General features: G+C 53.8%; 1 protein-coding gene across 3 annotated transcripts; it reads left to right on the forward strand.

Annotated features, from left to right (window-relative positions):
- Positions 1 to 362: 362 nt before the first annotated feature.
- Positions 363 to 22,785, forward strand: KCNC4 (potassium voltage-gated channel subfamily C member 4). 3 transcript variants are annotated; one of them, XM_035570603.1, is made up of 4 exons: positions 363 to 1,013; positions 7,584 to 8,520; positions 10,065 to 10,250; positions 22,668 to 22,785. In XM_035570603.1, the coding sequence occupies exons 1-4, from the start codon at positions 363 to 365 to the stop codon at positions 22,727 to 22,729; spliced, it is 1,836 nt and encodes a 611-aa protein (XP_035426496.1). In that variant the 3' UTR covers positions 22,730 to 22,785. The 3 variants fall into 3 exon arrangements, with proteins under 3 accessions (XP_035426496.1, XP_035426495.1, XP_035426497.1); XM_035570602.1 differs by lacking the exon at positions 22,668 to 22,785 and adding an exon at positions 16,157 to 16,293; XM_035570604.1 differs by lacking the exons at positions 10,065 to 10,250; positions 22,668 to 22,785 and adding an exon at positions 16,157 to 16,293.
- The last annotated feature ends 959 nt before the right edge of the window (positions 22,786 to 23,744 follow it).

Genomic DNA, 23,744 nt, shown 5'->3' on the forward strand with positions numbered 1-23,744 from the left:
CCGGCCTGGCCCCCCCGGCACTGCCCGCAGCTCCCCCCCCCGCGCCCCCCCTTCTCCACTTGTTGCTGCGGGGCTGGGCTGCCTGCGGGCGGAGGGCGGTTTTATTCCGGGGGGGTGGTTTTAGAGGGGGTGGAGGTTGCAGCCTCCCCTGCCGGCCCCCGGCAGCCAGCGGTGTCCGGCTCGGCTCCAGCCTGCTCCCCCTCGCCCGGCACTGGGTCTGGCGGAGGCCGGAGCGAAGGCTGAGCCCCCCCATTTCCCCTCCCCAGTCCCATCTCTGCTCCCCTCGCCCGCCTCCACCGACCCCCAGCTCCTCGCCCCGAGGAAGGGTGCGCGAAGCGTGCGTCTCCCATCCACCGAAATCTATGATCAGCTCGGTGTGTGTCTCCTCCTACCGTGGACGCAAGTCGGGGAACAAACCACCTTCCAAAACATGCCTGAAGGAAGAGATGGGCAAAGGGGAAGACTCGGACAAGATCACCATCAATGTAGGGGGCACCCGGCATGAGACCTACAAAAGTACCCTGCGGACTTTGCCGGGCACCCGTCTGGCCTGGCTCGCCGACCCCGATGCCCAGAGCAACTTTGACTTTGATGGTAAAAGCAATGAATTCTTCTTTGACCGTCACCCTGGGATCTTCTCCTATGTGCTCAACTACTACCGCACTGGCAAGCTGCACTGCCCAGCTGACATCTGCGGGCCCCTCTTCGAGGAGGAGCTGACCTACTGGGGCATCGACGAGACCGACGTGGAGCCCTGCTGCTGGATGACCTACCGCCAACACCGCGATGCCGAAGAGGCCCTGGACATCTTCGAGAGTCCTGAGCCTGGTGGAGGGGCTGGTGGAGAGGAGCCTGAAGAGGAAGGGGGTAGGGAGATGGCCCTTCAACGCCTGGGCATGGAGGACAGGCTGCCGGGGGCGGCAGGGGCTGCCGGAGGGGGTGGCTGCTGTCGGAATTGGCAGCCCAGGATGTGGGCACTCTTTGAGGATCCCTATTCATCCAAGGCGGCAAGGGTAAGCTCCCGAAAAGTGCTGGCGGATGGGGATGGGGCCGTGCTGGTGATACCTTCATCTCCTCATCTCCATGGGTGAGATGGACTCTCCACTGGGTGTCCCCTTACTGCCATGGGGCATGTTGGCCATCTCCCATCCTATGGGAAGCCTCTTCTGTCATCTCCCTGTCCCCTCCCAAGGCACTGCACATGGGCTGAGACTGGGGGCCACTTTCACACCCTTGGGTGCTGCCAGGCACCTCCCGGCCTGTCATGGAGGTGAGGGATTGTCTGGGAGAGCCTTTGGCAGGGCTGAGCCCTGGTGGAGTTTTAGGATGCTCTAGGACAGGCAGGACTGTCTAGTTTCCCCTTTCTTGTATGTGTGCACACACCAAAAACAATGTTTAATGATGCAGGACAGGGCCTATGCCCTGGCACATGTGTCAGGTAGGGAAATACTAAAATTGGGTCCTGAAGCAAATGGGATCCTCACATTTGTCCCCAAGGAGCTCATACCCCTCTTCAGGCCCAAAAGATGCCCTCTCCATCCCTGCCAACACCCTTGCCCTGCACCCATGTCCACCACCATCACCATGTTGATGCAGCCCATATGCAACATAAGGTCCCCATCAGCATATTGAGCACAGGCTCGCAGCTGTGGTTCTCACACAGAAACACGCATTCACACACCCCTCTTAGAATCACATAATCACAGAATGGTTTGGGTTGGAAGGGACCTTAAAGCCTATCTAGTTCCAGCCCCCTGCCGTGGGCAGGCACACTTTGCCCTAGACCAGGTTGCTCAAAGCTTCATCCAACGTGGCCTTCCAGGGATGGGGCATCCACAGCTTCTCAGGACAACCTGTTCCAGTGCCTCACCAGCCTCATAGTAAAGGACTTCTTCTTTCTATCCAATCTAAACCTTCCCTCTTTTAAAGCCATTACCCCTTGGCCTATCCTTACACCCCCTGACAAAGAGTCCCTCCCCAGCTTTCCTGTAGCCCTCTTTAAGTAGTGGAAGGCCACTGTAAGGTCTTCCTGGAGCCTTCCCTTCTCCAAGCTGAACAACCCCAACTCTCTCAGTCTGTCTTCATAACAAAAGTGCTCCAGCCTCTGATCATCCTCATGGGCCTCTTCTGGACTTGTTCTAATAGGTCCATGTCTTTCTTGTGCTGGGGACCCCAGAGCTGAACGCAGGGCTCCAGGTGGGGTCTCACAAGAGCAGAGCAGAGGGGGACGATCCCCTCCATCACCCTGCTGGCCACGCTGCTTTTGGTGCAGCCCAGGGTACGGTTGGCTTTCTGGGCTGCAAGCGCACATTGCTGGCTCATGTTCAGTTTTTCATCCACCAGTACCCCCAGGGTCTTCTCTTCAAGGATACTCTTTCCACTCATCGCCCAGCCTGCATTTGTGCTTGGGATTGCCCTGACCCAGGTGCAGGCCCTTGCACTTGGCCTTGTTGAACCTCATGAGGTTTGCCCAGGCCCACCTGTCAGTCCTGTCCAGGTCTCTCTGGATGGCAGCCCTTCCCTCCAGTGTGTTGACCACACCATGCAGCTTGGTCTCATCAGCAAACTTGCCGAGGGTGCACTCAATCCCACTGTCCATGTCACTGACAAAGATGTTAAACAGTGCCGGTCCCAATACCGACCCCCTGTGGGACACCGCTCGTCACTGGTCTCCACCTGGACATCGAGCTGTTGACCGCAACTCTTTGAGTGCGACCACCCAGCCAGTTCCTTACCCACTGAGTGGTCCAGCCGTCAAGTCCATATTTCTCGACTTTAGAGACAATGATATTATGGGGGACAGTGTCAAGTGCTTTGCACAAGTCCGGGTAGGTGATGTCAGTTCCTCTTCCCCTATCCACCAGTGCTGTAACCCCATCATAGAATGCCACCAGATTTGTAAGGCATGATCTGCCTGTAGTGGAGCCACGTTGGCTGTCGCCTCCTTACTTTCCATGTGCCTTAGAGTTTCCAGGAGGATCTGCTCCATGACCTTGCCAGGCACAGAGGTGAGACTGACTGCCTGTAGTTCCCTTAGTTCCCTGGGTCTCCCTTTTTTCCCTTTTTAAAAATGGCAGTGATATTCTCCTTCTTCCAGTCACTGGGAGCTTCATTGGACTGCCATGACTTCTCAGATATTATGGACAGTGGCTTAGCAACTTCATCCACCAGTTCCCTCAGGACTTGCAGATGTATCTCATCAGGTCCCATGGACTTGTGCACCTTCAGGTTCCTCAGATGCTCTCACACCTGATCTTCCCCTACAGTGGGTGGTTCTTCACTCTCCCAGTCCCTGCCTTTGGATTCTGTGACTTGGGCGGTGTGACTTTTCATCCATGCACATCTCTGGGGACTCAGTACAGCGTGTACGCACACTGTGAGCACATGCAGGTGCTAACACCCAGCTCATGACCCCTTTGCACATGCAGACAGTCCCTATCCATAGACACCAACGTGCCTGGGACGTGTTCCCCATAACCAGGAGCATCTTTGGGCTCCCAGCCCAGCCACTATCTTGCATGGGTGTCTCCTTTCGCAAATACTCTTAGATAATCCCCAAAGTGCTGCCCACTGACCCTCAGACACCCGCCCACGCAGTTCCAGAGCCATCCAGTCCCATCCATGCACATCCCCCCTGTAACGCCCAGCTTTGAAATCTGCCACACACGCACACATACATGCAGGCATTTGGGATCTAAATGAATTCTGGATGCCTTTAGAGGTGTAAAAAAACATCAATGGTAAGAAATCCTGCAGGCATTTCACACCCACCAGCAGCTCAAAGGGCAGGGGGTCGGTTTCTCAAGGAGGTGTTTTTGCAGCTAACCTAAGAACAACACATGCACACACACAAAAATGTTTGGGCAGCAAGAGCTTTACTCATTTTAAAAGGGGTACCTGATCCTTTCACCATCTTTGAGGGCGCGTTGCCTCTGAGAGATGTTCTGAGTGTTGAAATGCTTCAGATAAAACACAGAACAAAGCAAAACAAGCAAGCAAACAAACAAACAAACAAAAAACAACCAAGAAGAATAATTCAATTCAGATTTTTCATGCTATTATTTGCTTCTGCTTTTCGTGTGTGCTGAGGCTGCTCTCAGAAAGGCATTCACTAAACAGAAGCGGCGGGAGTGCGTCGGAGGCAGCAGGGAGGGCTGTGATGTGAGCTCTGACTGGGGAGATAATGGTGGGATGGAGTGGGACCAGGCTGTACTGGGAGCTCCCCGCTTCCTTCTTTTTTGCCTCTCTAGGATAAGGGCTCAGCTTAGCACTGCTGTGGGTATGGCCATCTTCAAGCCGCTCCAGCAGTGATGCTCTCAGGCTCTCCTGGGTCATATTTTCCATGCTGAGATATCAGTGTGGTTTTGCAACAGCTTAGGAAAAATGCTTTGGCAGAAGGGGAAACTGAGGCACCTGGAGGTGCACCTGACCCAATTGACAACAACCTGTCTAGTGCACCCAGTTATTGGTGCACTAGTTGGGTGCACTGGTGGACTAAGGTGTCACTGGTTTGGTGTCACTGTCTGGCACAAGGATGCTCTGAGACCCAAGAGCACCTCTGCAGGTGCAGTGTCCAATGAGCCACCCCATTTGGGAGTGGCTGAAGTGGGACTTTTTTCTGCTGCCCCATTTCAGAGTTTCTCTGCTCTTTTTCAGAGGGGAAGCAGAGGGTCAGTGCCAACCATCAGCATTTGGCCTGGGGATGCGCTGGGCCCTCCCCAGGGCAGTTTTGGAGCAGTAGATCCTGCGGGTGCTCGTTCTTGGAGCAGCCGGTCTGGTGCATCTTGCCAAATCTTGGCATCGGCAGGAAGGAGAGCCGTCCCAGGTTGTGTGCATAAAAACCCTCCCTAGATCTTGCGACAGCAGTGCTTAAGAGTCTCAGGGTTGATTTTCTCTGGTCTTCGCTCCTCCCCAACCCCAGAGCAGCCCCTCAGGCCCTGACTCAGTTGTCTTGTGTCTATTTCCATCTTCCCCTCTTTCCAGCATCTCTATCCCTGCACCTCCAGACCTGGCAACTGCACGAGCATGTGGTTAGAAATTTTCTCCCCACGTTTTGAACTGCTCTTCCTTGTAGTGTCAATGCCCGTGGGTTCATTGCCTGCTTTATCTAATCCAGTCTCAGAGGTGCCAGTGAAAATATGGTGCCCAGTGTAGTTGCTATCCCAGCTCAGTGTAAAACTCTGTTGTTCCCCATCGGAAGCTGCTCTGCTTCTGGTGTTTGGTCTGCTTCCAAGCTCAGCTCATGTGTAGCTCCTATTTTTTTTTTCCCCTTTGCAGCTAAACCTGACCTCACATCCATTGGGAATTCCAGGCTAGGGCCACCCTGTAGGGTCATGTTTTTTGGGAGCACCCATCCCAAACTGTAGAGACTGACTATGTTGAGCCACCATTCAGATCAGCAGATTCTGGAGAACTTGTTTGGTGGGACTTTTAGTGCTGTATTGGTTACTGCTAGGTATAGACACGGATTTTGTGTTATTTTAAAGACATTTTTGGGAGCAAGACAGAGGTTAGAGCTGATGTAAGATGTCTCAAGTCAGATCTTCAGCTAACGTAAAACTGGGGCAGCACTGTCGGCTTTGGAGGGGGAACAGTGGTTGGCGCTGGCTGTGAACGTGACTCTCCTATTTTTAGAGGATGCTGTTGTACCTGGGGCTAAATCAGCTCTCACCTCCACAGTTCACACATCAGGGCTGTTTTATTGCCTGAGTGTTTGCTCCTTTGGGGGAGTGGCAGCAGGGTCTTGCTATCTTCCTTGGTAATTTTTTTTCCTACTTTGCTTTGAGCCTAAGGTTTTAATCTTTATGTGTCCTTCAGATTACCCTTATGGGCAAACTCCGGAATGTTACTCAGGACCCAGCTGAAAATTAGATTATTTTGGCCATGCCACCACCTGCGTAGGCACTCTTGTCTGGTTAAAAGGGCTTCAGTTTAAGATCCCACATTGATTTGGTCGGATTTGCTTCCCCAGTTGTGCAGGGTTGGGCGCAGCTGGCCGGCAAGAGGGGCCTCACAGCGTGTGGTCCAGCATGCTTTGGTCTGGGGGGTACGAAGCATCTCAGCCCATCCCTGGGCAGGTGTCCATCATGGGGTGGGGGGAGAATCACCTTCCAGAGATTTCTCCCTCGGTTAGAGTCTGGCTTAAACTTCACACCTAACTTCTGGAGGAATGATTCTCCTACACTGGACCTGCACAGGCTTGCCCTTGGGGACACCCTGTGAGGATGCTCTCACGTTACTGCCAGTGTCTGGGGTTGTTTTTTTCTCCAGCGTGACTCAGGCTGTCTCCACTGCTGATTCACTCCAGCCGAGGACCTGGGTTGTTGTCTCCAGCAGGCTCGTGGCAGCTCGGACGGCTGGTCTGATGGCAAAACGAGACGCGAAGCACTGCGAGCAGCAGGTCGCATCCTGCCCAGTGTGGGCAGGCTGTGTTAGCAGCAAAGGATCTGCTCCTGGGAAGCCAAAGCAACCGTGCTTTTGTGCTGGAGGGAGGTAGAAGGAAGGTTTTTCTGCTCAAGAGGCTTTTTTCAGGGGCTCTTGCAAACAGATGCTCTGGGGAATGGACTCATCATGAGCTCATCCTGTTGGGGAGGAGAGGGCTGAGCAGGATCGATGGGGGGAACGACAAAGTGTTTTCTGTGACACAGCCGCATGCTGCTGGACCCTCCTAGCTCACACCTGAGGTGAAGTGGCATCATGACGTGGGGAGGAGATGAAGGTCTCTCATGTTGGAGAGAGGGAAGCAGTGGGAGCCACCTGTGTGTCACTAGGTTTGAGCATAAGTACGATGCTGGGCTGAGCTCTGCCAACTGCTCTCTGTGTTCTGCCCTCCCAGTTCCTGGGGCTGCTTGTGAGAACAACACCCAGCACTGACCCTGAGGGGGCAAAAGGACATACATCTCTGGTCCACGCCAAGACCTCATGTTAGATTCATAGAATCTAAAGAATATCCTGGGTTGAAAGGGACCTACAAGATTATCTCAGCTGTGGGATTTTGGATGAGTGTGGGGGAAAGCCCTTTGAATTAGTCCTCTGAAAGTTGCCTTTCATGCATGTTCCTTTTCATGTGCTCAGGTGGAGGCTTGCTCCAAACACAGGCTGCTGCAGGTCTCCCTTCATTCCCATCCCTGTCATCCCCAGCACATCTCCAGCCACAGCTGAAGCCCAGCACACCTTCCTGTGTCCATATCACAGCACTTGGGGAAAGGTCCTGGACCAATAACCCCAGACTCTGAGGTTTGCTGACAACTGATGGGAGAGGTCCAGGGAATGCTCCCCATTCGCCATCCTTGGTCTTGAGGAAGCAGGGACTGAGTGAATGGCAAGCAGCACAGCTCGTGGGGTGTTAGGAGCCTCATTTTTGTCAGATGAGGCCTTCGCCCATCCCTGCTGGTGCTGTTCACTTGCAGGGATTAGAAGAGATGTACCAAACACAGGTGACACCAGAAGTGTGCCTCAGCCTGCCCTGCAGTTACCATCATCGTGGCACATAAAATCACTGCTCTCCCCCACCAGTTGACCCAAATCTTTCTACGTATTCCCAGGAAGTTCAGCTAATGGCCCGTGTGATTTAACTTTTGCAGGTAGTTGCTTTTGCCTCACTCTTCTTCATCCTGGTCTCCATCACAACCTTCTGCCTGGAGACACACGAGGCCTTCAACATCAATGTCAACGTGACGGAGACCCTCGTGGTTGGCAACACCACGACAATCCTGCTGACGCATAAGGTGGAGACAGAGCCCATCCTCACCTACATTGAAGGGGTCTGCGTCCTGTGGTTCACCCTCGAGTTCCTGGTTCGCATCATCTGCTGTCCAGATAAGCTTCTCTTCATTAAAAACCTGCTCAACATCATTGACTTTGTGGCCATCTTGCCCTTCTACCTGGAGGTAGGTCTTAGCGGCCTGTCCTCCAAAGCTGCCCGGGATGTGCTGGGCTTCCTGCGGGTGGTCCGTTTCGTCCGGATCCTCCGGATCTTCAAGCTGACACGACACTTTGTGGGCCTCCGGGTGCTGGGCCACACGCTCCGGGCTAGCACCAATGAATTCCTGCTCCTCATCATCTTCCTCGCCTTGGGGGTCTTGATTTTCGCCACCATGATCTACTATGCTGAGCGGATCGGAGCTAAGACATCCGACTCCAGTGGGAGTGACCCGACTCACTTTAAGAACATCCCCATTGGGTTCTGGTGGGCTGTGGTCACGATGACGACCCTGGGCTATGGCGATATGTACCCCAAAACCTGGTCGGGCATGGTGGTGGGGGCTCTCTGTGCATTGGCTGGGGTGCTTACCATCGCCATGCCTGTGCCCGTCATTGTCAATAACTTTGGGATGTACTATTCCCTGGCCATGGCCAAGCAGAAGCTGCCAAAGAAGAAGAAAAAGCATATACCCCGTCCGGCCCCACTGGACTCCCCTGCCTACTGCAAATCTGAGGAAAACTCCCCCCGCAACAGCACCCAGAGCGACACCTGCCCCTTGGCAGTAGAGGAAGGGGTGGCTGAGCGGAAACGGTCAGGTGAGACCCCAAAGGTTGGGCAGAGGGAGCGGGAGACCTCTGGGAGCCCCCAGGGCTACGTCTGTGTTCCCCTGTGTCCCAGAGTCCCTGGGGATTTCCCCACTGCAGGATGTGGCTCCTGGCTCTCGGGGAGATGAGCTCATGGTGCAGAATGGGCCGAGACACCTGGGTACTGGGGGCTATGTTGGTGGACCAGGATGCTGAAGATCAGGACCCTCCACCTGAGGTGGGCATGGCCCCAGGGGAAGGGCCATATTCTGCTCTCCAGAAATGCACTAAGCCCCCTCGGTGTGATTCAGGGTGTCCCTACCTTGTTCAGCTTGACAGAGATTGGACCATTGGCTCAATTCCCATCTGAGTTTGACAAAGTCCTTGGGGTAGATTTTTTTTTTTTTTTTTTTTACTTCCCACGACTGTAAATCAGGGCCAGCTTCACCAAAATGGATAAATCCATAGATATACCCTGGGGCCTGACCTCACCTTCTCATTCATCTTCTAGTAGATATGGCATTCCTGCATGGCAAGCCCAATGCTGCTCAGGCAGGAGCAAAATCGGCCTCTGTGCATTTTTTCTTTGTTCTTGTGCATGGAGCTGAAGTCTGGGACTTTTCCAGTCTTTTTTCTTCGGGTCAGGAGAGAGCTCTGAGCCCAGCTGTGGGCAGCTGTTGGTGGGCAGCATTGCTTGGGCTGAGCTTGGGGGATCGAGGGAGCCTCTTCATGGTGTCTCTGCTTGCCACGGAGGCTGCTTTGCCCTTCTCACCTGTTTGCTGCCCCAGAGCAGCCAGTTTTGCAGCAAGGAAAGGGGAGGGACCACGACAGAGCTGTGTCCTACATGGTGTCCACTAAGTCAGCCCTGAGCAGTGGCCTATCTGGCCACCTGCCTGACACTGGCCCTTCATCTGTGGGGACACAGGGAGATCCCAATGCCCTGTATGGGTGCTTTCCCTTATAAATGTCCTGTCCAAGTGCCTACACAGTCCATCTGCCCCAGGAGACCCATCAGTGGGGAGCAGCAAGAGGAGCTGTTCTGCAGGAGCAGATCAACCCCATCCCTCCAACCCTACACTAGGAGCTCCAACTCCTACACATCAGGAGCTTGGGACAGGTCCTCACCAGGTGCAGCATCTCAGCTAACAAACCACAGTCAGATGACATAAATTAGTACTTCACCACCACCCAGAAGAGCCCCAGTCTCAGCTGGTGTGAATTTAGAAGAGCTAATTCCCATCAACTGAGGGGATGGTTTTCAAAGATCAGGGGTGTTTCTTTCCTGGCCAGCCCTGCTTGGCTTTGTGCAGCGTATATAACCCTCAGTAGGAGCAAGAGGTGCTATTTGCTGCTTGGGATTAAAATTGAGCATGGTCCTTCTTCCCTAGTTAGCACGTCCAGCTGGAGCATGCCTGAACTTTTGGGAGTTGCTCTAGGCCTTCTGCAATCTGGTCTTCTGCATCCTTGCATGGTCTAATCAACCCCCTCTGGCCACCCTGAGCGTGTCATCCTGTGGGTGTATCAGCTGCTGATGGGTGTCTGCCACCTTCTTGCAGACTCTAAGCAGAATGGCGAGGCCAACGTGGTGCTATCAGATGAGGAGCAGCCGCTGTCACCATCTGATGAGGAGAAGCGGCCCATGCGGCGCTCTAGCACCCGGGATAAGAACAAGAAATCCTCCACGTGCTTCCTCCTGGCCACAGGTGACTTCTCCTGCGCAGCGGATGGAGGCATCCAGAAAGGTATGGCTGGTGCTGGAGGTGTGGGCTGGGGAGGGCCAGATGGAGGAGGGAGCTGGAGGTTTACTGCATCTGTCCAAGACCGTGGTTCATCTCCATCTGCCCAGCTGGCTGTTGTTCTCCACTCCCCCCAAACCCACTTGCCTTCCTGCCTTTCCATCTGCTTCATCCCTGTCCACCACATCTCTCTGTGCTAGCTCTACCCTTCTTGTTTTTTCCTCCCCCAAGTCCTCCTCCCCTGGCTGCCACCATCAGGGATCTGTGACCTCATGCTGGTCACACTGCCCTCCTTGGGGACAGTCCTGTCCCTTTGCTGCCCAGTGATCTGGCTCGTCTTGTCTCTCCAGCTCTACTCCTCGGTCCTCACCCACCCATCTCAGGGTGGTGTTGAGAGGATGTCTCTCCTGGGATCACGGCTGAGGCAGGTCAAAAGGTTTTCAGTAAGCAGAAGAGCCCACGGGGTTTTCTTTTTTTCTCCCTCTCTGATGTCTTTTGGTGGGTTTGAGCATGGGGAACCGCGATGTGTCAACTGCTGCCTTGCCAAAAGCACCAGGTTGCCAGAAAGGCTGTCTCCTCCGGGTTTGGAAAGTGAGCTTTGTGAAATGTTGAGGTTTTCTATGGGAAACTGTGGGGGAGACCAGTCAGGAAAACACAAAACTCTTCTACGTGTGACAAAATGACTGTCTTCTTCAGTTGGGAACCTTTGCACTGCCCTCTAGCCTTTGGAGTCCCCCTCCCAGCACCCCAGCCCCCAGGAGGATGCACCCACTGCCCACCTTGAGCTGCAGAATCTGTCTGCACCCTCAGTTGCTAGGTTAACTCTTAGGACATAGCTCAGTTCTTCAGTTCTGCAGTTTTCTTGCTCATTTGTACATCCAAGGTGGCGTGGGAAGATGCAGCTGCAGATCTGACCTACTTCTGCCTCCTTGGAACCACCTAATCCCAGTTACTCCCAGTAACTAGTCCTAGCTACTGGGATCAGTGCATGTGACCTGGGACCAGGCAGGAGAAAAGATGATGCCCTGTATCTCTGAGCTGTGCACTGGGGCCTCTTGGCTCGAGGTGTTGGTGCTTTAGAGACCCTCAAGGGTTTGCTGCTTTAGTGTTGCTTGGGATGGTAAAGACTGGATGGATTTAGGATGTAGAAAGAATCTTGGTTCTGGGTCTGTGACCTCTAGCCTAGGTGCTCTGGTCCATCTCATGCCCGCGGCATCTCTTACATGGGAGTCACCTACTCTGATGTGTGAGGCAGCCCGGCTTGACCCAGGCTTTCCTGGTCCGGGCTTTCTTGCAGTCCTGGAGTTGAGGGTAAATCACAATTATTACATGAGCAGAAGCAAATTGGTTGTGTTGTCCTGGGAAATCAACGATTCCCTTTGGTGTTCCTGCTTAACCTTCTCCCTTAAAAAGAGGAGGAAAAAAAAAGAAAAGCCTTGTTCATCTTTGGGCAGAAGAGTATTTTACAGATACTTGCTTGAAATACTTCTTGTGTTTCCTGGAAGTACCATTTTCTGTAAAGTTGGTCTTTTCTTTTAATGCTTGCTGATGAGCAGAGGTGAGGGGGCTCTAGTCCTGCCTTGGACCTGGGGAGAACACTGAGTTGGAAGGGATGGGAGAGAAGAATGACAGCCCATGCTGGTCTTTATCTTTACAAGATGCTCAAGTCAGGCAGTTCTTCATCTGAAGCATTTTATCTTTGTCCCCTGAAACCAAGGGAACTACAGGAGATCTAACTGCTGAGGATCCAATGCTGCTCTTGCTGGGCTCCCAAATAACATTACTGGGTTGCAGAAGGCCAGATTTTTTTTTTCTCCATGCATGGTGGCATCTACAGATATTCAAAAGGGCACTGTAGTGATCTTTCCTGGCTCGTTCTGGTGTTCTTCCTGCAAACATCAGAGTGCTACATACAGTTAAGAACAGATGTATACATGGCTCACTCACCAGATCTTTTCAGCAAGGTAGGGGATGAAAGGTGGCTCTGGTGTTTAGAGGAGCCCAAGCAATGTGTGAGAGCTTTTGGGAAGAGAAAACCTCGATATCTGCATCCTGCTTGTGCTGTTGGGTATGGATAGGTGGGACACTGCCCCAGGAGGTCCAACCTGATGTCTTCGCTGGTGAAATGCTCTGGTGTCGTCAGAGTTAGGGGTGGGCAGTGATGGTCAGAGGGGCAGGGCATCCTCCTGTGCTCCTGCCCAAAGGTGCTGAGAGCCGCAGAGGCGCCTGTTCTCTCAGTCCTGATTTATCTCCTGCTGAGGCTGTTTGTTCTGGTACTGGGATGTTGGCAGCTCTGCAAATTGAGATGAGTTTGGTTCTGAGCCCGATTTGCTGATGGCCATCTGTCAGATCCTGGGACAGGTACCGATGTCTGTACAAGCTGTGGAAATCAGGAGACGGGGCTGCTTCAGGAATATGCTGCAGATCTTGGCATCCGTCATGGTTTGAGCCTAATGCCAGTGGTTGATTTTTCTGGGGCAGCTCGAAGAGAAGAGCTACCCCTGCCCACTACCCCTTGGACATGGGCCCTGGAGAGGACTGGGCTGTACTGCAGCATGGCACCTGCACCATGGCATGTGTCTCTTGTCCCTGTTGCTGCTCGTAGTGGTGTTACCTTGCTCCCCTGCTGCTGGGGTCTGCTTCACACCCCTTATCTCCCTCCAGCAGTCACAGCCTGATCAACAGTTCCTCCAGATACATCCTGCTGGGACACAAACACTGGCATGGGTCTGTCTTGGCATGTGAGCACCTGCCCTCTGCCTGCATGCGGGCATATGGAGGCAGGATGAGTCCAGCACACCCCTGGCCAGCAGCAAGCAAGATGGGTTAAGATGGTCTAGGAAAAGCAAGGCAGTGATTGAAACCAGAGCGGACTTTCTAGAGAAGCTACAGGGAATGGGGTTAAATGGAGGGAAGGGGATGTACCTTTCTGGCCAGTCAGGTCTTCCACACCTCCCTTCAACAGCACCCAGCATTGTAAAGCAGCAGTTCTTTAGCTTGGCTGCCAGAGCCCAGTGCATCATGCGGCTGATTTTACTCTGTTGCTTGCTGTTAGTGCAGAGTCGTGACCAGCATGTGGATGGCACGGTGTGGGATCGAGTGCAGGAATGCTCATGTGAGCATCTGCCAGTGATGCTTAGCTGGGAAGGAGCAGGGACAAACCCACGTTTGCATGGGGACATGCGTGCAAGTGTGTGCAACCAGCAGGCGAGCGCCAGGCCGCCGTTATAAACACACACGTTTCTGGGCAATGCCGCCCGCTTGCATTACCCCATCCCCATCTGTTGCCGGCTCAAAGCATGTGCGAGCGTGCACGTGTGCTCCTGCGCCGCAAGTGTTTGCAAAATGGGGAGCGTAGCATTGCCAGCTCCCGGGGCACAGGCTGTCCTGCCGCTGTTTGTGAGATGCCTCCACACAGCTCCTTGGCAACAAACCTGTTTTTAAAGCAATCCTGGTGACCTCCATTAGCACCTACGCAAGTTGCTGGGGTACCAGCTCTGCTAATGAACTACACCGGTGGCAATTAGCAGAGTATGGCCCTTGGGTGCTTTGCAGCTTGACTTCTTAGTGGCACCTGGCCTGGAGCTTGGTGGAAAGCCATGACAGCCTTCAGGGCTGAGGGACATCATCCTGAGCTTGTTCTCAGGTGCTTGTGCATGGCTCTGGGTGTCAGGAATAAAACTGATGGGGAAAATGAAGTGTTGGGCTTGGGGCAGGTTTGCCCTTGGAGTCATGTTTCAGGGAGGCCCTGGAGCGATCAAGCATCTTTATGAGGTGTGGCCCCAAACTGTGATGCTTAAGACTTAATCAAAACTGGCAGCATGATTTTGGCCCTGGTTCTGTACACCCTTCCACTTTTTTTTTTTTAATTCAACAATCTGATCAAGAGGGCGAACAGCACCCCTAGAAAGTGCACAGCCACGTCAGTGGGTCTTTGCATCAACAGGGCGGTGGCCAGTAAGCCCCAGCCCTGTAAGCCCTCTCTGCCTCTGTTGTTTGGGTGGCAGACCCATCACTTACCCCGAGCTTTTGGGGACTGACTGCAGCCAGGCACGATCACTTCCCAGGGGCGTTTCTCAGGATAGAAAGCAGGCAGAGAAATGCGTGAGCAGCTCAGAGAGCCTCAGCACTTTTGGGAAAAGAGCAAGGTTTGCTGAAGGATGAGCCCGGTGCTGTGGTTAGGGGGGTGTTTTGGGGCAAGCGGGCTCTGCATTGCCTGCTTGCTATAGGTGGGAAACATCCCTTGCTTGTCGCGGGGCTCCCCCCAGACCAGGGCTGTGCTCGCTTTCCCCCTGGCATGCTGCATGGATTCAGACCAGTGGCTTCATGCCAAAACGTAAATAAGGAAATTGCTCTTCTGTTTGGAGACTGCTGCTGCTTCCATTGCAGGAACTACAAAAGCTTTGCAGGAGTCAGCAACAGGTTTAGGCAGGTGGCCCTTGGTTCCCTGCCCCTTCCCTGCTGCTGGGGTGTGGGGGGGGCTGGCTGATGGGAAGGAGTTGAAAGCTCCTGTGCTGGCTGCTGTGGTTGGGGGGGGGGGGGGGGGGGGGGAGTATAAAAGGGGATAGCATCAGATGTGAAAGCCCCCCAGGTGTTCTGGGGCCTTTCAATACTGTGCTCGTGCCAGCACCCTCCTCAGGGGTGCTTGCAGGGAGAAAGCCGTGGCCTCTGCTGTGTGCAGCCAGCCCTGAGCCAAGCCCAGAGCAGTACCCGCCGTGGGTGCCTCTGCACCAACGCAGAACCCGGGGACTTGCTGTCAACCCCCTGGGAGATGGGGGGATGGTCTGGGAGCTTGGCACTGCTGAAGGGACCATCCGTTGCTTTGTTTTTCTGCTGTCAGGGTGCCGTCCCCCACTGCTCCCACCCGGAGAGCACAGCAGCAAGCACTGCGGGGCGGTTTGGCTTCTGCTGACCATGAGCATCCTCAGCTTTCCTCACTTTGGCAGCAGAGCTGTCCCTGTGAGGTGCAGCAGTCCAGAGAACAGATCTTTGGGCTCATGTGGAACATCTTTAAACAGGACTACTGTTTGGATCTAAAAATCCATTTTTCAGTGCAAATACTTAGTTTCTTTCCCAAAGAAAAGTGACTTTTGACCTGAAAGAACATTTGTTCTGGCTGTTGCGTTTCATTATAAGCTTGAGCAATTTCTGGCTTTTTGGGGGAGCGTGAAGGGTTCCCATGCTTAAAGAAATAGAAATACTTGCTCTTCAGTGCAATTTCTCATGGAAAATCTCAAATATTTCTACCTGCTCCTCTGCATACAGAAAGGTGTCAGCAGCAGCTTGCTGCTACAGCAGGCTTAAAAACCAGAGCCAGGGGAATAACTCATTTCAAATCTCACATTTGTTTGAATTCTGCTGTTTCCCTGTTTGCTTCAGCCCACAAAATCCCCAGACTCATGCCTCATTCAGAGAAATCTGGGAAACAAAACTTGAACACCCCCCCCCACTCCCGGACCAGTGTTGGGATTACTTGTTGCCCTAACACCGGTGCTGGTGGATGTTTTGGCCACTGGTCCAGGAGCATGGATCCTTCCTGACCTTGCTCTTGGGTAGCTCCTGCCTTGAAAACCAGGGTGGCCATGGGGGTGGGAGGAAAGGGGCCAGGGGGAGGCAGGGCCCCTCGGGCTGGGTTTCTGGCAGGGAAGCCCTGAGCTGAGTGGGGTGCATACTCTCCAGTCCTGGATCTGGCCAGCCCCCCTTGGCTGTGCAGGGAGCCAAGGGAAAGGGAGGGGGGCTCTGAAGCCTCTTAGGATCTGCAGAGACTGGCTGCACTCAAAGCACCAACGCTGCCCTTTTTGGATTTTTTAGGGGGTTGAAGTCAGGTGAGGGGCTGGGTGATGCCTCCCCTTGCGCTCTGCGCTCCTCCCTCCCCAGCTCTAACCTCACCTCTGTCCGTTTTCTTCACAAAGGCTATGGAAAATCCCGGAGCCTAAGCAGCATAGATGGTGTGGCAGGATCCACGGTGGGGTTGGCTCCCCTTGCGTCGCGCTACAGCTCTCCCTGTCCTCTGCGGCGCCCCTGCTCTCCTGTCCCCTCCATCCTCTAAACGCCGCCTGGATCCTGCTTTGTTGTGTCAGCCGCGTGCTCCCTGTGTCGCTCTTCCCCCCCCACCCCGTGACGCCATGTCCCCGGCAGTGCCTGTGCCCAGAGGAGACCCGAGCTGGGACGTCCCCATCGCTGAGAAGTGGGCTCTGACCTCCAGCCGAGCGCCGCAGCTGTGCTCCCCCTGCCCATTTGCAGGAGGTGTCATGTCTCCATTGACCTCGTCGTCTCGTGTCCATGTGTTGGGACAGTTCCCAGGGGGGTGGGAGGGCTGCTCAGTGGTTTTCTTCCCCTGGAAACTTTATTCATCCTAAATAAATTGGGCTAAGGGCATGCGATCCCCTTCTGTGTCAAGCCCTCCTTCCTGTGGGCTGTTTGTGCTTGGGCAAAGGAGGCTGAAAACGCAAGAAGGACATGTTGACTCATAAAATTATATATCATTGTGGTGGAAAATGGCTGAGTTCATATCATTTTAGGTTTTCTTTTAAATCAGCCTTGAATTTCTGGAGGCAACAGATGAATAAATCTCTATTCCCTGCCCAGCAGCAATTCCCCTCTTGTTTTGTGCTTTTCTCTGCCTAAATCATACTCTGCTTCCCTGCTTGTGTCTGCTTCTCTGTCTGACCTTGGGGATGGTCCCAGGCCAGTACCCAGTAGTTTTGCAGCCCTAAATACCAGCCCTGAGGTCCTATGGAGGTGGGAGGCTGCAGGGCCCTGGGATGTTTGTGGGGAGCATGTGGAGGCTGGGATGAAGGATCAGTAAAATATGTCAATGGATGTTCCATAAAGAGCTGGGAGATGATGGGGAGGGAAATGTGTGTCTGTTGGAGCAGCTGGGAAAGCTGCTGCTGTTGAGCAGTGGGGAAATGGAAGAGTTGAGACAAAATGAGGCCCGAATGGATGAGGGAGTCTTCTGAGATTGGCCCAGGGTGGTGGGGCAGAGCAATCCCATGTCTGATGGGATGGGAGCTGGATGTGACCCGGGTCCTCCCGTCCTGGGAGGGTCATGTCTGAGTGCTGGACTCCTCTCTGCACACTGCTGTTTTTTTGCTCGTGTAAATCAATTTTTAGGATTTTGAATGATCTCGGATGTCCTCCTGACCTAGAACAAAACCTGCAGTCCCCTGAATTTTGGCTTGTTTCTTGCTTGGCTGCTCCAGCTCTGCCTCCTCAGAGGTGGCTGGGTCCTGGGTGGCTGGAAACGGGGCGGTTCAGTGCCGTCAGCCCTGGCCCTGACCCTCATCCCAGCACACTCTCATCCTTTTTCCTTACTCTGAGCAAGTCCAGCTTGGGGTAACTGGAGCCTGGGGGGCTTTCAGCCAGAGGATGGGGACCAAAGTTTAGCCTTGGCTATGATTAAAAACAAACAAAAAAACCCACAAAAGTTTACATGGATCAAGCCCATTTCCTTCATCACAGCCAAGGCAGTGCTCATCGGATGATGCAGAGTGAGGATCCCCGTGGTGCAAGGCTGCTTCCTGGAGTATTTTGGCAGACGCTGCAGCCAGGATGTTTATGCTCCTTCCTGGGCTCCCCATGCCTCAATTTCCCTCTGTGTAGAGAAGGGGCTAACAACGAGAGCATCCTGCAGTAACTCTTGTTGCCACCGCAGTGTAAGAGGTGCTACACAAGGAGAAAGTTAAATGCTCTCCCAGTTATTTTCCTTTCCATCAAGTTGAATGAGCTGACAGGAGGAGCCAGTCAACACGTCCCCCTTCGTTTGGGAAGAAGGCAGACCCCTGTGAAGCTGACAAGAAAGCCTCACCTTTCATTTTGCTTTACTTCTTCCTCCCTGCCTTCTCCTGCCCCAGCCTCATCAGCAGATTAGGGAGATTCAAAGGAGGGAAGAAGAAAAGAGGGGGAAAAGCTCAGCTCAGTGCTGAGCCGCTCCCTGGGAGCCTGAAGGCAGGACCGGGCAGCAAACAGACCTGGTGCTGGAGTTTAAGGGTGAACGCTGTCCCCTGCTGTCCACCCCAGGGTGTCCCGTAGGGTTCCCATTGTGGTGAGCCACCTCTCACCAGCAGTGCATGGGCTCGTCGTGTATGGTTTGTGTAGCTGCGCTCATTGAATTCCTGTAATTAAAGTGCATTCGTGCACCCAACAATTCGGGTAACTCCACAGGTTTGTGAGTCATGCAAAAGGCATGTGAAATGCTGCATCCTCCCCTTGGAGTGGGCTCCTGCACTTGGAGCAGGAGGAGCTGAAATTTCCTGAGTCCGTACAAGACAGAAGGTGACCCTCCACGCTTTCCCTGGTCTCTGAATCATAAATGATAAATGGGTAAGACCCAAGGTCACATGCTGACTTTGGAGATGAGCCAGGCCCCAGAAACCAGCCCTGCATCATGCAGAAAAGCTTTGGGTTTGGAGGCACTTGCAAGCAGGGCATTAACCCCGCACCAGGTACAGCCACAGGTCCAGTGTGGAAAACCCTCAGTGGACCACGAGATTTCTCCCCGGTTTTGTATTAGAGCTGACATGGAGCTGTGCTTTGTAATTTTTAGATTTGGCGTTATGCAACTCAGTGGAAAGCATGACTAATGTGCAAAAGCTCCTCTAAAACAACAGAGCCCCGAATGGGAGACAGAGGCATTTCTGTGGGAGGCACCAAACTGTTGAAAAAACCCACTGCATCTTCGCTCTCTTCCCCCCGCCTTCCTCTGAATAAGTGATTTGGAGGATGCAGGAGGGGGGAAAAGAGATGTTATTTTTAGGAGGGGTTTCAGTGGGCTTGGGGGGTAAGTTAGCAGGGGTTAATCCCTCTGATAATATAAGAGGAGCTGTAGCAGCTCGGGAGAGCAGACTGCTAAACCTCTCTGTAGCCCAGAGTCTTATCTCAAACAGTGGCCAAAATTGGCCGCCTGGAGAATAGGATAAGAATAGAGCAAGCGAATACGATACTTCCCCCGAATATCCTCCCAGCCACTTATCTATGTTTAGGGATCTGGAGAAGAGTGCACGTTCCAGCTAAGGCAAAACGCACTGGGAGAAAGCAAGGTTGTTTGATTTATTCTTGACAAACTGAATAAATCAATAGGAGTACAGCTGCCTCTGCTCAAGTCCTAAAACAGCATTTAAAAAATAAACCAGCGTGCAGTGATTGAGCTTGCTGCTGCCCTCCTGGCCCAGAAGGCAGAGCTTTGGCGTGTTTTGAGGATGTGGCTGGTGCTGGGGATGCGATGTTTGCTGCTGTCCCTGTCCCAGCAGGACGCTGTGCTTGAGCACAAGCATCTGGTTTGGTGTGAAGCACTGCAAGCCCCTGCTGTGGGCACCACGTGCATGGGGCTCTCGCCTGTGTAGGGCATGGCACCAGGGAGAGCTTTCATGTCCCGTGCTCCTCTCTCCCCATTGCAGGTGCAGGTGATGCTCAGTACTGAGGATGGGATCAGAGATGCCTCTTCCTCCCTGCATAGCTCCAGGCTGTTATCTGGAGTCCTTGCATCCATCTGTCCTGTATCCATGTGCATGTCTATCTGCTGAGACCAGCAAAGCAGCTGTGCAAGGGGCAAAAGCAGCTCGTTCTTTGGAGCCAGGGAGCTTTGGGGCAATTCAGCCCCCCCCCCCCCCAACCAAGAGTTGCCTCCTGCTCCTCTCTTTTGCCTGAGGCCCCACATCACCGTCCTGTGCTGCACAGAGGCTGCGGTGAGAGCCCGGGTTGCGTGCAAAGTATTAATTGTTATTGTTGCAACAACCGCTCTGTTTCTCGGGAGATGCCTGAAAGAGCTGAGAAAATAGAAAGGCCTGTCCGTCAGCTGGGCAGGAGGTTAAGAAGTCAAGAGAGTAATTGCTCTACCCAGAAGCAGCCTGTTTCTGACTTCCCCAGCACTGCCAGGAAAAATCCTCAGTGCTTATTTGATGACAATAAAATTAAAAAAAAAGCAACCCTATTCCTTGCCCATGCTGACGAGGAATGCGGAGAGCAGAGGCAGATGCAAAATAAGATGTAGCTGAGCTTAAAAATAGGAGCCTCCGAGCTCCCAGTCTGTTACTTCGTTACCTCCGCTCAGGCAATTGATTCTTGTTAGAAGAACAGTGGTGGCTCCTGGTCCCTGCCAGCAGGCGATGGCCACAGTCCTGCCCCAGTGGGGAGGCTCAAATCAGTGCCAGGCTCACCTGAGACCTTGGGCACTTCTTTGGGCGGTGGCAGTGCTCAGAGATGACCCCACGGGGACGTTCCTGGGGCTGTCCTGATTGTGCGGATGATGTCCGAGGTGGCTTTGCAGAAGGGCAGCACCTCCCTGCCCCTTGCAGCAGGGTGGCAGCAGGCTTTTGCTCCATCTTTATGAAAGCCCCGGCTTTTTGTGGCTGGCGGAGGTGGGCGCTGCGCTGCAGGAGGGGCAGATGTTCGCTGGGAGGCGTTTCACACCAACTTCATGGGGACCGGGGTCCTCTGCCCACTCTGCAAATCCCCCCCCATTGCAGTGGCAAAATAAAGAGGGACCTGCAAAATGGTGCGGGTTGGACGCGGGAGCCTTCAAAGGCGGTCGGGGACCCAAGCGGAGCTGTCCCAGCGCTGCCGGTTGCACTGGTGGCCACACCAGCTCCTCCGTGGGATCAGGCAGCGCCCGGCCTGGCAGCACCCGGTACTTCGGCAGTGCTTTGGCTTTTAGAGATTTCACGTTCAGCACCACCTCGGCCTTTTGTATTCAAATGGATCTTAAAATGGGAAGGAGGAAAAACAAACAAACAAACAAAAAAAGGAAACCCACCATCAGAGCAAACAGTTTTACTGTAGGACCTACCCAAACGCTGCACCGGAGCAGCTGGAGGCTGGCAGCCAGTGGAGGCAGTGCTTGGGGCTGTTTGGGGAGATGCTTGTAGGGCGAAAGTCTCTGTCCCTGGAAGTTTTTGAGGGGTGGCCTTGGCAGCACCGCCAGCAAACCTGGGGGATTTTGGGGCTAGGCTGTGCCGGGTCTGAGCTGCAGAGGGGCCGGTTCATGGCTGGCTGTGAGGGCGAAGGACTGGAAACCTGCTGGTGGTGCGTAATCGAGCTGGGAACGATGAGCCAAGATAGGAGGGTGGATTTCTCGTGGTGGCTTTGTCTGGGGATAGCGATTAAACAAAATTCTCTGCTGTTGTTATTTATTTTTAGTCGTGCTAATTTCTCCGAGGCTGAGAAGCTGCTTTCCAAGGCAGGTCCCTGGGGGATGTGGGCAGCAGGTCTCAAGCTAGCACACAAAATGGCTTTGAACAGGGAGGAGGAGATGGGAGTTAAAAGCCGAGTCGTGTCCCTGGTAAATCAATAGACCTGACGGGGAGTGTTTCTGGCCAACCACGAGACCTGCAGTGAGCTTTTAGCTGCTTGCAGGAGTGATTGAACCAGGAGCAGCAATATATTTCAGCAGCTGCTTTGTGCATGGCCAGTGCTGTCTTTTCCCAGGGTGTATCAGAATCCACCCCAAATTACTTAATGGAGGTGAATCTAGGTCCCCCAAACTGGTTCATCATTTGGGGACAAACTACCATGGGATTTAGGGACTGTAATCCCAGGGGTTTTGCTGGGAAGTGGCTGTCTGGGGGCTTGCAAAGACTGCGTGTGGGGAGTGAATGTCCAGGCTCTGCAGTGGGTAGGGAGAGCCCATTCCACAGCAGTGATGCTTGACAGAGGATAAGACCTTTCTTCTGGGGAATCCAAGCTGATTTTGGAGCTGTGGGGGGGAAGCCAGGGTGAAACCAGCCATCGGAGCTCAGCATTGGGTTTTGCAGCAAAACTGCTGGCTGGAAAGGGCAGCTCCGTGGCTTATCGGGTGGATCAGGAGCTGTCTCCCTGTCTGACAGCCCCTCGCCTGGAAACCTGGCACATTGGTAGAGGCAGTGTTGTGACTCAGAGTTCCAATCAATGTTAATTAATTCAATGATAACAGATGATTGAGAGAGAGAGAGAGAGAGAGAGAGAGAAGAAAAAACACTGTGAGATATTAATGCAGTAGGCTTGGCTTTGGGACATCTGGCTTGGGGTTGGTTTGGAAACTTTTGATCACAAGCAGCTTGCTTGCAGTGAAACGACTTCTTTCCTCTGTTCTTCATTTTTACTTTCAAAGTTGCCTCAACTCCGGTTCTGGTTTCTCTGGTTTCTCCCAAGAAAGAAAACTAAGGAGAATCCAAGGAGACATGGGAAATGTCTCCACCTTGCAGGGGGTGTCTCTGGGTCTATTCAGAGGCATTTTTAGCAGTTTTGCCTGCTTGACTGATAGAATAGCAGCACTTTCTCCCTCCAGAGAAGATTGTTTCACTTAGCAGTTCCGCTGTTTTCTGCACCCTACAAAGTGTTGGTCCCCATGAAGCCTGGTCTCTCTCTCCCTCGCTTTCTCTTTCTCCACAAATAGCTGATGAAAGCAATCTCTAATGGCGTGTTTAATACCTCTGTCTTTAATTGCAGACACCTGCCAAGATGTCCTCTCTTCCAGTTACCCCCAGGGTGAGGTGGTCACCTTCTCCTGAGCCCCGGCTGGATGCAGGCAGCACCCCGGCGAGGGATGTGTGCCCCGAGGGATGCTCTCCCCGAGGGATGCTCTCCCCAAGGCAGAGGGACGTGCACCCCAAAGGATGCTTTCCCTGAGGCAGTGGGACGTGAACCCCGAGGGATGCATTCCCTGAGGCTAAGGGATGTTTTCCCGAAGGGATGCTCTTCCTGAGGCCGAGGGATGCTCTTCCTAGGGCTAAGTGATGCATCCCACTAGGGATGCTCTGCCCAAGACCAAGGTATGCTCTGCCCAAGGGAGATGCTGTCACCAGTGCCGAGGGATGCTCTGCCCAAGGCTCAGGGGTACGTTCCCCCAAGGGGCGCTCTCCCTGAGGCCAGGGGATGCTCCCTTCAATGAGCTTTGCCTGCCCAGTGCAGCAACCCGAAGCTCTGACTGCCCCCTCTGTGTCTGGGGGGCTTGGCAGCAGGGTTCCCTGCCAGAGAGGGGCAGCAGGGCCAGGAGGGGAGGTCAGGGGACTGGGGGCTGCCCCGCTCCCCTGCCTGCTACCAGCCCCTCTGTGCACACTGACCCCTCCTCTCGCCCATGCTTTCGGATGCATCCCTGGCCGCTGCTGTCCCGCTGGAGAGACCCGGCTGGAGCCCAGCCTCCGCCACGGAGCCTCGTCAGCTGCTCGCCCCTCGCTCCCGCCCGTGGCTCCATCCACGCTCTGACCATCTCTGTCATCAAACTAGGGACTCTCCATGATTTCGGGTGCCACAAGCGGGCTGCTGCACCATTGCCCCCCTGGTGGGTGTGCCCAAAGCAGACGGGGCAGATGGGGTTGGCTGGGGCACGGGGACAGGGACAGGAAGCAATAGCAGTGCCAGATGCGGGTGCCACGGTGGGGTGAGCCCGGCTGGCCTGGAAGGGTCAGTGTCTTTCTAATGCTGTTACATATCTCTGTGATCAAGGCAATACTACTCCCATTTCCTTTGTCCTGTACGCATGCCTCTACCTGTCCAGCCGTACTAGAGTTCTAATAAAGACATCCA

This window comes from Cygnus atratus, chromosome 24 (genome assembly GCF_013377495.2).
Source record: "Cygnus atratus isolate AKBS03 ecotype Queensland, Australia chromosome 24, CAtr_DNAZoo_HiC_assembly, whole genome shotgun sequence".
In the NCBI taxonomy this organism is placed as follows: domain Eukaryota; kingdom Metazoa; phylum Chordata; class Aves; order Anseriformes; family Anatidae; genus Cygnus; species Cygnus atratus.